The sequence below is a fragment of the Convolutriloba macropyga genome, chromosome 2 (genome assembly GCF_964194025.1).
Source record: "Convolutriloba macropyga chromosome 2, txConMacr16.3, whole genome shotgun sequence".
Taxonomy (NCBI): Eukaryota; Metazoa; Xenacoelomorpha; order Acoela; family Convolutidae; genus Convolutriloba; species Convolutriloba macropyga.
This window is the reverse complement of record NC_134469.1, coordinates 72557225-72574342: the sequence shown is the minus strand read 5'-3', so window position 1 is coordinate 72574342 and position 17118 is coordinate 72557225. Positions and strand designations below refer to the sequence as shown.

General features: G+C 34.6%; 1 protein-coding gene across 2 annotated transcripts in view; it reads right to left on the bottom strand.

Moving 5' to 3' along the window:
• LOC142335442 (procollagen-lysine,2-oxoglutarate 5-dioxygenase 1-like) overlaps positions 1–14857 on the bottom strand; it is a 95337-nt gene extending 80480 nt beyond the window's left edge. The window contains exons 1-3 of one of the 2 annotated variants that reach the window (XM_075383934.1): positions 14368–14857; positions 11405–11523; positions 2040–2398 (exon numbers count right to left, since the gene is read on the bottom strand). In XM_075383934.1, coding sequence (XP_075240049.1) covers positions 2040–2398; positions 11405–11523; positions 14368–14416 — 527 coding nt within the window. In that variant the 5' untranslated portion in view covers positions 14417–14857. The remainder of the gene's footprint in view (positions 1–2039; positions 2399–11404; positions 11524–14367) is intronic. The other variant, XM_075383935.1, reaches the window with a different exon arrangement.
• Positions 14858–17118: the final 2261 nt, after the last annotated feature.

The window sequence follows — 17118 nt, the reverse complement described above, 5'->3', positions numbered from 1 at the left end:
CACTACCTCTCCAGGTCTGCTCTAAAAAATGGTGAAATTTTAACCACTGCACCCAAGAGAAACAAAATGCAGCAAAATTATATATCATTGAAAACGTTTGGTTAGGTTAAAAAAACCGAAATAATTAAAGAGGTCAAAAAAAACTGATAGACTGAAAAAGCTGACAAGGCTATCAATTGCCCTCAAATAATTCATGTTTCTAATCTGAAAAAGATCGCGAAAGCAAACGGAAGATAATAATATTAGAAACTAAGTTAAATGATTTCAAACAGAAAGCTCAAATTTAAGAATCAGAAAACAACTATAATTATACTTCTAATCACTGCAATTAACACAAAAAACAACACACACATGTTCCTTATTGTACATAAGCTAGAAAATAGGACTGCATACTAATTCAAAAATTAAGTTGATCATAGAAAAGACATAAGCAGCAGAAGGATACTCGAAGGCAAAAAATCGTTTAAATTAATACCAAGGCCGGAAGAAAGTTGCAATAAATAATCTTATGCGGAAATTGTGGAAAAGGTTTGCTATCAAATTCTCAGTACTGCCTTATGTTGAATGAAATCAAATGCAAACCAAAGCAATGACGAAAACCTAAGAAAAAGCTGAAATCTTTCATTTTCATTAACTGAAAAAATCAATATACAAAAAAATAAATGTAGGTGCCAGGACAAAGATAGAATAATACTAACTAGAATGTGAAGAATATGAGCACAATGTAAAATAAACTGTAACAAAACCACATTCTTGATTTTTGAAAGTTAAAAGTCAATAAAAAATTCAAGAAAAACGAATACATTTCATTGTTCTGCAAAATTCAGAAAAAGCAGAAATCATAAGTACGAAAAATTGAAACATTTTGCAAAAAAATTGTCAAAAGATTTTTAGGACTGCATTTATGAAAAAGTTTTAACTGTTTTTCAAAAACCTAACGCCAAAAAATGATTGAGTTTTTATTGAAACGAAATTAATGTCCATCATGTTGCACAAAAAAACTATTTCTAGCAATTACAACCAAAATACAAACAAAAAACTGACGAAAATCGGAAAAAAACTAACAAAATTGGATTAGCATATGTAAATTTTATAGAACAAAACTACATCGAGGTAGAAAGAGGCGTTGAGTATATGAATTATCAAATAGAAGTTGCCATATTAACTGATTTTTGACAAAAAGGTGGTTAAGAGATCCAAAAATGAAGAAATTAAGAAAAAAAGCCAAGAATTAACTAAAAATTTAAAAAATATTTGCCAATTTTCAACTTGAAACGCATTTTCAGGCTCTGCAAAACACTGTGGAATCAATTTCCGAGGTTGACATTTCAATATAGTATCGAAAAAACTTTATTTCTATAAGAAACCAAATTAAACGCAAAAAAAATTGGGCCACTTAGTCCAATAAACGGCTAAAAACGGTTATCTATATGTGCCATTCAGTGAAAAACTATTTTTCAAAGTCAAAAAGTCATTCACTAAACGAAGCGCATGATCAAAAAATTTCTCTCGCTTAGCGAAAATCTGTTCACCAAGACAGCTTTTCTCACTTTTACTTTTAAGTCAAAATGCCGCGTGAACAAATCTACTTCCTGTAAAAAAAAGACCGAGAGAAAACCAATACTCCTCTTCGAGTCGTAAAAACCAAGAGAAGGCCAATAATAGCCCCAGCTATCGCTGTGCGGCTATTAAAAAGTAGGAGCACTATAATAACCCGTGAGAAGATGAGGGCTGCTATTTATAATCAATTAAATTATTGTCAGAAAATAATATAAGACTCGCGCTCAATGCTGTGAATGTGGTGAAAATAAAATTTTCACTGATGATTTTTTTTTCACCACGTAAGCGCTGAAAAATAAATATTTTACCGAAACTCGAATTTCTTCTGCTAATCAAGTTTACGTTTCATTGAAAAAGTGAACTGTTAAATATAGCTCCAATATTTTTCACATTGGGTATAGAGGAAGTTGATTTAGATCCCCCCGTACCCATCTCCTTTGAAGGAAAGCTCAGATAATTTCGGTTTTCTGCCAATTTACCTGTTAATGAATAGGACAATAGTCTCATTTTGCAGATGATGATTTGGCGTGTCACTGATAGAAGACCCAGCAGACGATTCTTCTTCACTATCAACATCTGAGGCCGTTTTGGTGTCTTCTAACTGGGTGTATTTTTGGCGATCTTGATTTGCATCGGCATCAGTATCTGAGTGGCGCTCTGAAATTTCGTCATCTGTTGTTCCATCCGCAGAGCATTGTTGGCTAGAACTCAATATATCTTTCTCTGAGTTTTCCCCACATGAGTTCAACTGATCCTTTTTTGCTTCTTCTTCAATTCGCTTCAGCAGTTGTCTGAGTACATCTTGCGGTTTTGTGTTCCCGTCCTTGTTTCCTAATATCTGTTAACAATCATCATAAAATTTCTATTCAAAATGTGGGTTATAGTTTTTGGACTGTGCTCGCGTGCACAGGTAATTTTGATTTGATAGACTTCGATGGAACGTGACCAAGATGTCCACTGCCAATTTTTTTTTGCATTTGAAGAGCGTTCCTCTTCTAATGAAGACCGTTGCTGTCTATGGAAGAACGTTCATGTTAAAGATCTCCCCCTGCGAGGACAGAGGAGCGTTAACAGGCCATGTGAGTTGAACATAGATGCTTTTCCTACTTTTTCTAGACAGTATCAGTGAAAAATTACATATCTGTCTCATATCTGTCTAGATATAGACTAACCGATATAGGCCAGTTCACACATTAGGTTTGAATAAATTTTCTTGTTTCCATATATGGAAAATATTACTGTCTGTACTTTTTGTGTACTTAGCGTATTGTTTTCCTAACCTGAGAACGCGTCATTCATATCTACAAGGAGGAGGATTGGTGGGTTGATATTGAAATAAAGTTTAAAAGAGGGCAAGTCTTGAATTGCAATCCAAGGGACTGACAAAATAACCATACTCAATTATAAAGAATTTTAGAAAAAAAAATTAAGCATCAGACCCTATATAAATGAAATTAAACGAAGGAATAAGAAAGTTTTGGAATTTGATGGTAGTTGAAACAAATTACTTAAAAAATGAAGTACGTTTCTTGTAAAAAAATGTGGCAAGTTTATCAAAACCAATAACAGAAAGAAAATAGTCAATCTCTTTACAGATCCTTAGAACACATACTTAAACCGAGGGGAAAACTGCTGGTTTTAAGGCAGGAAAATAAGCAAAACGAGAGGAAAAACGTAGAGAAACAATTGAAAAAATGTAGATTAGAATACAAAAATGAAAAATCTGACAAAATGTAGAAACTTTTTAAGAGGTGTTGACGTCAAAGTTGCCAAAAAAGGTTTATATATTGAAGTTCAACAAAAAATCATAATATACAGCGTTCAGACTGCAAATAAGATCTTTTTTATCACTTCCACATAGACTCAAAATACAAAAGTTACAAAAAATGAAGTTGGTGTTGAATTTTCTCCAAAACTATTCAGAGAAAAGTATCAAAACCAAAAAAGACACCAGATAAAAATTAAAACTAATAACTTCAATCATTTTGACTCATAAAAAGGCCCATATATCTGTCATCACTGAGCATAAGTGACAAAAAAAAGTAGATTTCGATGCAACTCAAACGTTCAAGGAAACAGCGTGGAATCAAATAGTGCCAAATCACCAAAAACAAAAGATATCAACTGGCAGCTGTTAACAAGCAACACTCTCCATACTTAATAAGACTAATGTCAAGACAACAAAAAGTTAAATACGAAAAACACAAAATCAAATAAAGTAAAAATTAAAAAACACACAGTTCAGAAGTCATTAGCTACCAATAAAAATTAATCAAAAACAATATATTAAGTTTCATGAAAAAAACAATGGGATCTTTATGCAATAAAACTAATCGAAAAGACAAGAAAAACCGTAAAACCAGCATAAAGCACAAACTTCACTAAATAAACAGTATTCAAATCGTAATTAACAAAATCAACTCATTCAATTCTAATTTGATTATGCCTCTATTGAGGTCCAAAGGGGGTTGTCATTAAGTACACTAAGTGTCAGGACAACACAATCGACCGCTAAATTGGTCCAAATGCAATTATATTTTGAATTTTCTTTTCTAACGTTAGAGCAATTTGATTGACGTCGGGCAAACGTCGTGCAAATTGCTCTCAAACAACTGGCGAACGGATGCTTCGTCCATAGCCCCAGTTATGGGAGAAAATATCAAATTATACAGCGTTGAGACAGCAAAGAACATCTTTTTATCATATCCACAGGGACTCAAAACGCGAAAAGTTGCAGAAACTGAAGGTGATGTTGAACTTTTTGAAAAATATTCGGAGAAAGCCACAAAAACCCAGCTAAAAACCAAAACTTATTAAATTGAAATTGCTTTGACTTGCAAGAAGGCCTATGACGACTGTCGTCAGTGAGACTAAGTGACAAAAAATAAAAACTAAAGTGTGATATCTTTGACCCGCCATTAATGAGACTAATGTTGAGAAAACAAAATATTAGATCGGAGAAACACAAAAACTAGTGAAGAACTTGTTAAAACACATAGTTCAGAAGTCTTTAGACATTAATGGGAAACATTCAAAATAAAATAAATTTCATCAAAATTACAATGTGAACTATGCGTCAAAAATAAACATAACTGATTAAGGTCGGGTGGATTACTCTCATTTAACCGGCGAGAGCTTGGCTTCGTCAGTAGCTAGCCACGGTTTAGTGAGGCTGGTTTTAGCTTAGTTGAAGGGCATGAGATGAGGATAATAACTGACTGACGACTTCACGCCGCATAAATGCAGCTGAAGTGCGGCATGAGCAAAATAGTTAAGGAGAGAGAGAGAGAGAGAGAGAGAGAGAGAGAGAGATGGAGTGTGCGAAAGATAAAACGTTAACGAGAAAGACAAGAAAAGAAACCCCAACCAACAGAGAGAGAGAGAGAGAGAGAAAAAGAGAGAGAGAGAGAGAGAGAGAGAGAGAGAGAGAGAGAGAGAGAGAGAGACAGAGATATTTTGCATGATGAGATTAGAATCTGCAACTTCTAGTTTTATAGCCTTCTTTGTATTTGAATATATAGAAAAAATAACCGAAAATGGAAAATTCAATTGAAAAGTTGCCACATGTTGCAGTGAAAAAAAATTCAAAACCATTTTTTGTCATTGGAATTCTGTCATCTGCAAGACCCAAAAATTTTGTGTTTGCAAGTAATGATCGTTACACTCAGAAAAAGGCAAAAATGTTCCAGAATTTTAAAAACAATAGCAAATTTTTGTCAAAGTTGCAAGTTTTTAAAAGAAATTGCAAAAATTTAAAAACTATTCCATGGCCAATAAAAAAAATTTTTCAACAAGCTATTATGAAACTTTTAAGGAGGTTTTCTGGCCCTTGGGTCTGGAAATACTTGAATAATGAATATAATTATCACAAAATTGAAAAAAATTGCAAGTTTTGTAAAAAAAAAATTGTGACGTTTAAATGTTGAAAACAATTCCATTACCACTCAAAACTGTGCAGTAATCTATTTTAGGAGGTTTCGTGACGCCTAGGGCTGAGAAACTCAAAAAATGAAACAATTCTTAATGAATCTTGAAAAAAATTTGTGAAAGTTAGTGTAAATTTGCGTGTTTTTGTTTAGATTACCAAAACATATAGCTCTCAAAGTGGTTATAAAAAGTACTTATGTCTTGCAAAAGAAGTTGATCAACTTTAATTAGCCTCAATTTTAGAGTAGTCCAAAAAATTGAAGAATGGCGAAAGAACACAAAAACTTTTTGGGTTCAAAAACTCCTAAATACGACTTTAAACCTTTAACTACGGCCTTCCTGGCAGCTTCATCACACTAAACACTTAAAAAGCTACTAACCGCGGCTAAGGGCCTCTATGAAACTTAATGACCCCTGGGAGCTACCTGTTTATCCCGTTTTTAAGGACAAAACGTCAAATGGGTCAGACGACAAGTCAGTCAAGCAAAAAATTGCATAAAAAAGACAACAAGACCAATTTAATTGCTACAGGCTTCGTTTGAGATCAATTAATCAAAAAGACAACAAAAAGTTTAAATACAGGCAAAAAAAGCCTTTTTTCACTAAAAATACTTTTTCACTAAAAAATTAGTGTGCAAATCCTAATTAACAATATCAACTCATCGAAATTTAATTTGATTATGCCTAAACAGAGAGCCGAAGATGGTTGTCGTTAAGGAGACTAAGTGACAGGACAATTAATGTTTTGACTTTCGTTTACTAACGTTGGGCGAGCTGACTGACGTCGGGCTAAAGTCGTGCGAATTGCCCTCAAACGACTGGCGAGAGGTTGCTTCGTAAGTAGCTGCAGCTTAGGGAGGCTAGCTTTGGTTTTATTGAAAGTGGCATGTGATGAGCCTGGGGCTTGCGCACGGCGCGGGGAGCCAAGCGTGTTGTATTCAAGGGTGGAATGAGGGAGTGAGGCGTGGGTGAGGTGAAGGGAGGAGTGTATTGAAGTGAGGGGGGGGGGTTGGTGGTGAAAAAAAGGGGTCAAATTCTTAAGAACCACTCTTCAAACCATGATTTTGCGTCTTCTAAACAAGTGCGGTGAGTCGCATTAGTGGAGAATTTATTGCCCTCCAAGTTCTCACTGTTTATCTGTTGTTGTTAGGAGGAAAAGACATAAATTAAAGACCACAATACTATTATAAATGCTACAATTTTTATTATTAAATGTAAAAAAGAACAACAAATTTAGTTTGTTTATGTTTCATTATAGGGTGGATAAATGTTGTCATTAAGGATGTTAATTGGTACGACAAAAAGAACTGCAAAAGCAGGCAAAATTCGGAAAATCTCTGATAAATTTTGAAACCAAACTGTGTTGAAGCCATGAAAACTATTAAGGATTATCCAAATTGTGTCTATACATTAACTGGGATCTTTTGGTTTGTGATAGGTTATGCATCTCTCAGTTCCAGAGCTTTTGTCATTACATAGCAAATCATTATGCAAAAACATAGCAAGGACTTAGGGGGTGCTACAAATATGCGCCCGCTAAGCTGGTGGGACCACAGAATAAGATCCAAACATTGAACACATTTATTATCATTAATAGCGTGTGTGCTGAAACCTCATTGGAACACAAAAAATTAGAAACATCATTTTTTTACTTTACTTTTAAAACAGATTGGAAAATTTTCACAACCATAAATTAATTGCTTTCTTCCTTTACCACTTTGCTAAGATTCTTCCTGTGATTTCTAGCTTTTCCTAATGCGACTTCTCTTTTACATCAAAAAGTAGAAAAGTGTGTGAACACAAAACATATCTTAAAATGACAGATTCACAAAGCAATCCTTATAAAATCCAAAGAAGGCTAAAAATGGCTCCGCTCAGTTGTCGCTATCGACATTGATATTTAGCTTTGTTCAACAATTTTGGAAACATGAAATCAAAAAAGAATTTCTGCAAAAAAAGAAAATTATTCACATAGTAGCCAATGCTATTTTCTAGTTTGTTTGCGTCCTCTCAATTCCTACAAATTGCTGACTTCTGATGAAAAAAGGGTGAAGCCTGAAAAAGGGTTTTGACTAAAAATCTTATCTATGATTTCAAGTTTTCCTTAAAAAACCGTTTGATTTGAAATTCGACCTTCTGTTTTTTCACCCTTTAGCTGCCAAAGATTTTTTGGTTCCTATAATTGTCTGCTGTCTTTTATTATTGTCAATGTTCTTCTTACAATCCCAACTAAGCAATATTTTCTAGTATTCTGAAAGCTAAGTTGATTCTGAGGTGGTTGTTTTCGGGGCATCTCTCAATTTTTGCAAACAGTAACGGACTGTCGAAAAAAGTTGCTTCAGTGGCATATAAATTCGCTATACAGAGTCATGGTGTAAGAAAACATACAGGTTCATAAATTAGTATATGGGTATAATCATCGCTTAATTGTTAAACCCAAAAAATTTTTAGAACATACCCGACTAACGTCTTGCGAATTGACCTCAAATGACTGGCTTGTGGTGAGCTTCGGTAGTAACACAAGCGGGGCTTAGGAATGCATCAAGTGGGTGTTAGGGGAGCGAAGGGGGTTCAAGCGATAGAGGATGGGTTGTGGGAGAGCGGGGCTGGAGGAGTGTGGACGGGGGGTTGAATGGGGGGGGGGGGGGTGACAGAGGGGGTCTTTATTTATTTTACAACTAAGAATTGCCCCACAAACTTTGACTTTGTCTTCTCAAAACAGTTTTGGTGAATCGCATATCTATATTTAGAAGCTGCTTGGCCACTTAAAGCCCCCAAAGCGCTGCATGTTTATCGTGTTTTTGTTGACGAAAAGTCAAATGGGTCAGACATAAAATTGGATTAGCAAAGAATTTCATAAAACAGACCACAGGATTGAAATAATTGCTGCAAACTTCGCCTGAGAGAGTCAACCAAGAAGACAAGATAATGTATCTCCACGATATTTAATTTTTTAAAAAGGAAATTGCACTAAATTGTACAAATTTTTGAAGTTGTCATTGTCTTTTTGTCGATAGTTCGTTAGAGGTGGAAGTTTTAATGACAAACTCAGACAGCTGGAATAAAAGCAAGGAAAAAAATTATTTTGAAAGTTGCTGCAAATTTAGAGCTGTTTTGTGTTTCAAATCTGCTTTGCAACTCAAAACCCGATCATTTTTGACAAACCCGTGAAAATAATTGATCAGAGCTCAATAGAAAATTTCACAATTTCTTCACTTAGTGACATGTGATGTGAATCTGATGTGTTATTATTCCTTTTTGATAAAGAACTCATTATTCAAGCCAACGTTTTTTGGACAATTACATTTTTTGGAACCCTCATCTGTTCTATACTCCTAAAATTGGGAAAATTGGGTTGAAATTTTTAAGACTAAAATACAAACTTTATATCGAACAAAAATAGTTTATTAATCTTTTCTGTTCAACTTTCTTCAAACCTGAAAACCAGGAAAATTGTAAAAACAAACCATCCATGTAGTAGAAAATTTTTGTGTAGGTTTTGGTGCTCTTTCTATTTTTTAACGAAAGCAGCAATGACATTTAGGACAACAATCGAGTGTTGAAATGATCTGACATTTACCGACCAAGCTCCTATTTTTATCAGGATTGTTATATTGGAATAACTAATTATCTTTGATATTTGATATGCCTAAGTTGATGTGTGCGCTCCAAACTGTCCTGGACCAGATCATTTCGAGCGCACAGGTGATCTTTCTTTTTCCGCTCAAAATTTCGGGGTCTGGAAACTGGAATGAGCGCACTAGAGTCTGATAATAGGTGGATTCGAGCGCATTTAGCTCTGATCATAGGAGGAATCCAACGTACTTGAGTATGATCTTAAAGAGCTTCGAGCGCACTCAAGCATGGTCTTAAACGGCCTTGAGCGCAACTGAGTCTGATTACAAACGACTTCGAGCGCAAATGGGTCTAATCATAAACGTCTTTGAGCGCACGACAGTCGATAATTCCCGCCAAACACCAATTCGGCTACATCGGCGTGCTGTTCAAATGCGCATTGTGTAGGTACTATAACATGCGTGCTTAGTTTTATTTCATCTATACGCCTATTTGACATGAAATATTCTGTTAAAGCACTCACATGCAAATTTTAAAATGCCAAAAGTCTGCAGTGCCAGAAGTCAAGATGCCAAAAATTGCTACTCAGCTAGAAATTGTATTTTGTTGACTTTTGTCATTTTAAAACCTGCGCGTTTCGTGTTTTAAGCATGGTTAAGTGACTCTGCAGAAGTCACTTCAAAATTCTGACTGATTATCTCGAACCGCGTCACGGTTCTCGATAAACGCCAGAAGTTCTCAGTGACTTCAAGCAGAATCACTTAACCACAACTTCGAGCTCAGTGATAAGTGATATACGATAATTTTATTGCACTAGTTATTTGTCGAGACAAATATGAGGCAGTCCATTTCGTTAAGTTAGCGAAGAAAAGAACTAAAATTTTGCAAATTTTAATCGGTCGCTGAATTGTAAAGTTGATCAGTCATAGAATGTAGACAGGTTATTAATTCAGTGTATTCAAGCACCGTGGACAATAATAAATTGGAACATAAATAAATCACAAACATCAATTTTTTGCTCCACTTTTAAAGCGGATTGTAAAATAATCACAACCGTAAATTAATTACTTTCTCCATTTACTACTTTGCTAAGCTTCTTCCTGTGACTATTAGTTTTTCTTAATTTGACTTCTCTTTTACATCAAAAAGTAGAAAAGTGTACTTGAGTCTGATGATAAACAGCTTCGAGCGCACTTGAATTTTGTCATAAACTGCTTCGAGCGCACGACAGTCGATAATGCCGGCCAGACACCATTTCGGCTAGATCAGCGTCGTCTTCAAATGCGCAGTGTGTAGGTACTTCAACATGCGTGTTTAGTTTCAATTCTTCTAAATGCCTATTTGACATAAAATTTTCTGTTCGATCTCAGTGATAAGTGATATACGATAATTTTATTGCACTAGTTATTTGTCGAGACAAATATGAGGCAGTCCATTTCGTTAAGTTAGCAACGAAAAGAACTGAAATTTTGCGAACTATAATCGCTGGCTGAATTGTACAGTTGATCTAATTATAGAAAGTAGACAGGTTATTAATTCAGTGTATTCAGGCACCGTGGAATCAAAAAGTTAGTTTGCTTATTTTGTGCGAAAACGAGAGAACAAACGTTTTTTCTAGGCAAGCTAGACGGAAAAATTTTGGCGTTTTAGAATCCCATTTTATAAGCAAAATTTGAGTATAAAGCTCAATTGATTTTGATCAACTCCTTGACCCGATGAAAACAGCGATTTTTGAAAATTTTAATTTGCTTACTTCGTATGAAAACAAGAGAACAAACATTTTTCTAGGCAACAATAAGAAAATTTTTTGACGTCCTAGATTTCCCTTATTTTAGCAAACTTTTGGTATAATGCTCAATTGTTTTGAACAACTCCTTGATCCGATGAAAAAGAACTATTTTTTAACAAAGATTATTTAATATAACTTCTTTGACAGTTCACTGCGAACATGTTCCTGATCAGACCATTTCGAGCGCAACTCAGTCTGATCAGAAGTGAATTCGAGCGCACGAGAGCTCTAAAACTGTCGAGTGTATTTCAAGCGCATAGAAACTGTCGAGCGCGCTTGAGTCTGATCAGGGGTTTTTTGGTCTGGAACGGTCTGGACCAGGACGATTTTGAGCGCATACTTCAGCCTGGGTACGTCTATAGCTTAGGTGGACTTGTACGTTGTTAAATTTCGATAAATTGTCTGCCATAAGAAGCAAATTTCTGTTTTGGACATGGTAACGTGCAAGGTCTCTCCTGATAAAGTCACTTTGAAATTCTGGCTGATACAATCAAAACGGTGATTTTCTCTGTGACTTCATCAGAATTTATGTTTAGCGTAATTTGGGCTTGCCTCAAGATGTGAGATGGATTTTGTGTTGAAAGCAGTGTGCAATTGGAGCATGAACTCCTCATTTTCTGAGTGGGCTGCGAAGCTGAGAAGCCTCGAGGCGAGAGACACCTCCCTCACTGCTGAAATAACACGTGTTAAATGAGAATAATAATCACAAACATCGTACTTTCTCACTTCCCTATCTTAGTAGAGTATTCTGTTTTTCGACTCTCTGTAAATAATGCGAAAAACGTTTGAAAAAAAATTCTACAAACATAAACATGAAAAATCTATTCTTGATGTTAAACAAAAAGTATTCCGACCAATGTTATCTGGTCTAACTAAGAAAGCATTGAGCTGACTTTGACAGGGCTTTAGGTTTTAAATGCAGGGTTTTGTTGTTTACTAGTCTAGTCCCAAATATAATGAACGTCAAAAGTAAGTTAGCAACCCCTAGTTTTGAGAAAGAAAAATAATTCATTTTTTGACGCAATGAAACTCAAACTTATAGCTTAATTTCTGCAATAAATTGTTGCAACATTCATCCCATAGGATAGTGGTTTTGTCTCGCCTACTAATGAAAATCTTATAATACATAACAGTAAAATGGCAGATACCCCATAACAAAATTGATGAACTCCATTCAAGTGTTACAACAGAAAAAATTGACAAATAATCTCGTTTTATTCACATCTTTTCAACTCAATCTTAGTCGAGATTCAACTTATGACGCAATTTTACTCGATTTTGTAATCAAATTTTGGAGAAAATTTTTACACCAGTGATCACCTAAACAAGTGATCTTGCCAGCTTATAAAATTCCGATAATACGCAATTGTAACTAGACACATTCTCCAATGCAAGGTTTACGAACTCTATCCAAGTCCCACAAAATTAAAATTTGTCTCGAAGTGTGATTTGTTTTCACAATTTGTCGACTTTGATTGAGTTTCCATTCAATTGAAACATTAAAGAGGAAAAAGTTGAATAAAATTCAATTTCGTGACAACTTTATTTTTCTTTTGAGAACTGTCTGGAGTTTGTCAACTTTACATTGAGGTTATCGGATATGTTACAGCTGCGTGTTGTCTGATTACAATGAGTTGGCAAAACCCAAAAATTTTCTTCGTAAATTGATTGTAAGATCAAGCAATATTGCATCAAATCCTGAATTTGTAGCTCTACAACTAGGGGCGCTGAATTAATTTTGACGAGCTTAGCAAGCATTGGGACATCATTTTTTTTAAATAGGTACTAAGTGCATTGAATCCCGGAAACCCTGATGGGAAGCCATGGAATCCTAATTTTCCCCAGCAAACTTAGTGGGAACCCCAGGAATCCTGCATCAAGTTTTTATACATATGGAAACTTATGCAGTATGTAGGGGAAGAATCTCTTAAGACTGTGAAGCACTTTAATATTACCGTTAGTAGCTACTTTTCCCATCAGTTTGCATTAAGTAATCTGAATTGAAGTTATAATTGTTCAGTAAAGTAAAGCAAAGTATTTTTTAATGTGTATATTTACGGTTATTGAAAAATTTAGACAACAAAAACTCTTTGTAAAGAATGATTCATGTAAAAATTTGCAACATCGGAAATGAGTTAGTAGTTGCATTGAGCATAGAAACCATGTTTCTCCATGGCTTTAAAACCTTTTTTTCTGAAAAAAGGATAAATTATTTAGTTCAATTAAATGCGATATTCATGTTATGCAAATGAAGTTATGGTTTCATAGGAAACATATCCAAAACAACACAATTTCATGGCGCCATGTAAGACCATAAAATTGGAAGTCAAAAATTACAAAAAATTACGTGGAATATTTAAATTAAAATCTTGTGACTGCATAAAGCCTTCGAAAAAGCAAATTTGGTCAGTCATTTTGTTCTTGGCAGCCGTTTACACTTAGAAACTATACAAGAACTATGCCAGGACCTTGTACGATACATGAATTTTGAATGAGTCATAGGGTCATATAATAAACATGTAGGAACCATTTATGCATCATGTAAGAACCACTTATTGAATCATGTCAGAATCATGTACGAAACATGTAAGAACCATCTATGGAACATACATGAGCGATATGTGAACCATTCTACTTTACATGAATCTTTAATGAACCATGAAGTCGTATAAGAACCATGTAGGAAACATTTATGGAGCATGGAAGAAACATGTATGGATCATGTAAGAAGCATGTATGGACCATGTAAGAAACATGTAAGAATCACATATGGTACAAATATGCCATACGTCGTCTAAAGCCCTTAAAGCTGAGACAGCTGTATAAACTTTGTATGGGTGTTGAAGGAACGCACAAATGTGCAAACAGAATTTTTGGATACCATATAAGAATCACAAATGAAATGGCATGTATGGCGGCCTGTATGGTTTTGTATATGGTTCAGAAGAATGGTCAGCCCAGGAATGCCATCAATTATAACAACAAGTTATAAATTTTGTTTTAGTTTTTACAAGAATCGATTCATAGTTTGGAGAGTTTTAATTTTTATCATATGTCTTTGAAGAGGGAATTTGTCAAATGAATGCGAGAACATTATAATCTCATTGTGCATTTTTTAGTTAAGTTCAACTTATTTCCTCTTATGAAAACAAGTTTTTCAATATTCTATTGAGATTATTCAATAGGTAATATTAATTTGGTTTGAATAATAAAAATGATTCAATTCGAGGGAGAACTGACTGCGCAAAATCACAGATGCGCTAGGGCTTTTGTCTTGTTTTGCTCTCAAAATCCCGAAAAGCGCCCCTGAGGTTCAATTAATGCAATTTTGGGGGTGCAAAACAGCTTGCAACCATAAGATGAAAGTGTTACAATCAACTTTTTGAAAGCTTTGCGTTTTTGTCAACTCAGGCAACAGCATTAAGGAAAGCAGCAATTTTATCTTGAAGCCATTGATTATCGAAGACAAAACGTGGAAGAATTTACACAGTAAATATTTTAAATTTTGTACTCACTTGCCAGAAGAAGCAGCAGTGTTCCAATAACAGCACTGTTGATCGACATGATAATCCTCTTCCCTGTAAATTAATAAAACAGAGGCACACAAGAAAACAACTTCAAATTAGTCGCAAATAAACCTAAATTTTCACTGTTTCGTGTAATAATAACCGAAATCCACAAGTTTTATTAAATTCAATTGCAATTTTTAGGGAATCTAACTAATGTGTGCGGTAATTTGCTTGTTATGGTAAATTAACTCCTTAAATGATATGTGACTAATTTTCGCAATTCGCGTAAGCTTATATTAAACGTTTTAGTGCTAAATTGTTTTTTGAACTCTAATAGTAGCAGCACGTGTTGTTATATTTAAAAAGGGGGTAAATACGTATGCATAAATGGGCTGTGAAAAGCTAAATGGAACAGACGCTAAAGTAATACATGGTTTAATCTGCAATAAAAACAGAAGTCATCTGATTCTGGACAGAGTCTCAAATCTTTGAACAGAATAAGTGAAACATCAATCACTTAATCTTCAGAGCTCTGCTGAGCAAGTTCTCTCTGAACTCTGCTTTAGAATTCCACATAATTTGAAAGTTAACTTTTGTTAGTATGACACGCGTTAAATTAACATAACTTCCAAGAGAAAGCTTAAAAAGGAACTTTGGCGATATAGTTTGACGAGGAATCATCTGTTTTTTTTTGTCGCAGATCATAGAAATCAAACTATGGTTCCTGACTAAACCCAAATTATCAGTTTTACTACGTAGACCATAGCTTAAGCGCCACAAAATCTACTCAACTTGATCATTCCTTAAAAGACCAAAAATCTGCATGGCCTGGTTTATTTATTGTAACTTTGAGAGATAATCAAGTCAAACAGATTTTACATGAGCACTCGTTCAAGCAAAAATCTAAAACTTACGCAAAAAATAGTGTTTTCTATGGAAAATTTGACCAGAACTAAAATGGTGCGTTTTTCTCCAATTTGTATTCCACACAGTTCTACTCGTTAAGTGCTAAATTTATATTTCCGAGTGATTTGACAATAAAAATTGTGGTAATTTCAAATTACAGAATAATAAAATTCAAAGAGACAAATGGTCATTGAAAGGCGGCGGTTTTTTAACAGCAATTTGAACAAATAAAGTCTTCATTTTATTCAGTTTAATCGGGCAGATTTTCAGGCAAAAAATTATGAACAACTCTCATTAAAATTCGCTGTTCTAGTAACAAGATTGAACAAGTGTGAAAAAATGAGTTTAATTGAGCTTAAGAAAAAGTGAATCTTTGTCTATATTTTTAGCACAGCTTTTTAGGGCTTTTTTGTCAATTTTGCTGCCGATTATGAAATAGGCGCACTTTTCCTACAAATTTCAGCAGCTTAGTCTAGCAGTCTGTGTTCATATGACAAAATTGCTCAATCATTTTTATCAAATGCTAGTTTTCCCGTGTTTTACTTTATTTTATTCAATTCAAATACCCTGTACCTTAACCCCATAAAATATAACTGTACTAAATACCTTATACCCAATGGTATCTTACTCAAGATGATATTCTTAAGATATACTTAAGATGGTATACCCAATGCCAAAATTCCAAATGCGATAAATACATAATTTTTCTGTGATCTTATAAGATAAAAAGTGCTCATTTTAGGTTCAAAGCAAAATGGGTAACGTTAAATGGATTGAAAAAAGAGTAAGGCGGCTATTATTTCACAGGGAAGGCCGTCAACCATTATAACGATTGCCACACAGATGGTAAAAGTTTCTGCCTGCTGATATTACCTTGTTATATAAACAACAAAAGAATGTCGACTCTTTGTTCTTCGGTTTCAAATTATTTGTAAAACCAGCTGAAAGTTTGCTTGCATTTGCGTCATTGATAATATGATGAATTTTTGATGGGTTTTGAAATTGAAATAAAATTGAAAACAAGCGGTTTCTGCATTTTACTCAACTTTGTTTTCGGACAATCCAACCGTGAAGCAAAAAGTACATTTCTCGTGAACCTAATGCAACACTCCCTTGAGGTTTTAAACAACTCATTGACAAGACTTCAAGGTTCCCAAAGTTTAGACCTCAGACATTCGCGAATAGTTTTCTTATGCGGCTGTCCGCACTAACTCGCACTATTCCATCAGAATGTAGTACAATTGAAAATGATTCTTTAGAGATAAAAACCATTAAAGACTCCAATTTTCAGGACATAGCATGAAAACATAAGGTTATTAATTGCGCTTGAACGAAGTTCACAGCAATTATTGTAAGCGTGTGTGTCTTTTTTAGGCAAAACTTTCGCTTGACAATTTTGTCTTTTCGAGTGACTTCTACGCCCTTGACTTTGCGTTTCGCGTGATTTAAAATTCCCTCACAATCACAACTTCAAGCAGCTGAACTCAATTGGCGGCAATATAATACTAAAAGTCAGATGAAAGGTGCGCCAAAACTGGTGCCATTTCTTACTTTAAATCTTAATAGTGGTAGATGTTAACATCTAATGTGGTTATTTGAAGCCCACTATTGAACTTTTTAGTCCCATTTAGGCTCCCCTTCCCTTCCCCCCTTCCGACCGACTGAAGCAGGCTGCAATTGATTAGAGCTCCAACTAGTCGTTCGAGAGCCGTTCTTCCGACGTTTAGTCGGTTATGTTTGTAATTAACATTATATCATGGACAAGATTAAAAAAATTTGTCCTGAGTTTTTTCGCACTACAGCACGATGTATCATCAATAGTAAATACAACGTATTTACTATAGATGATAG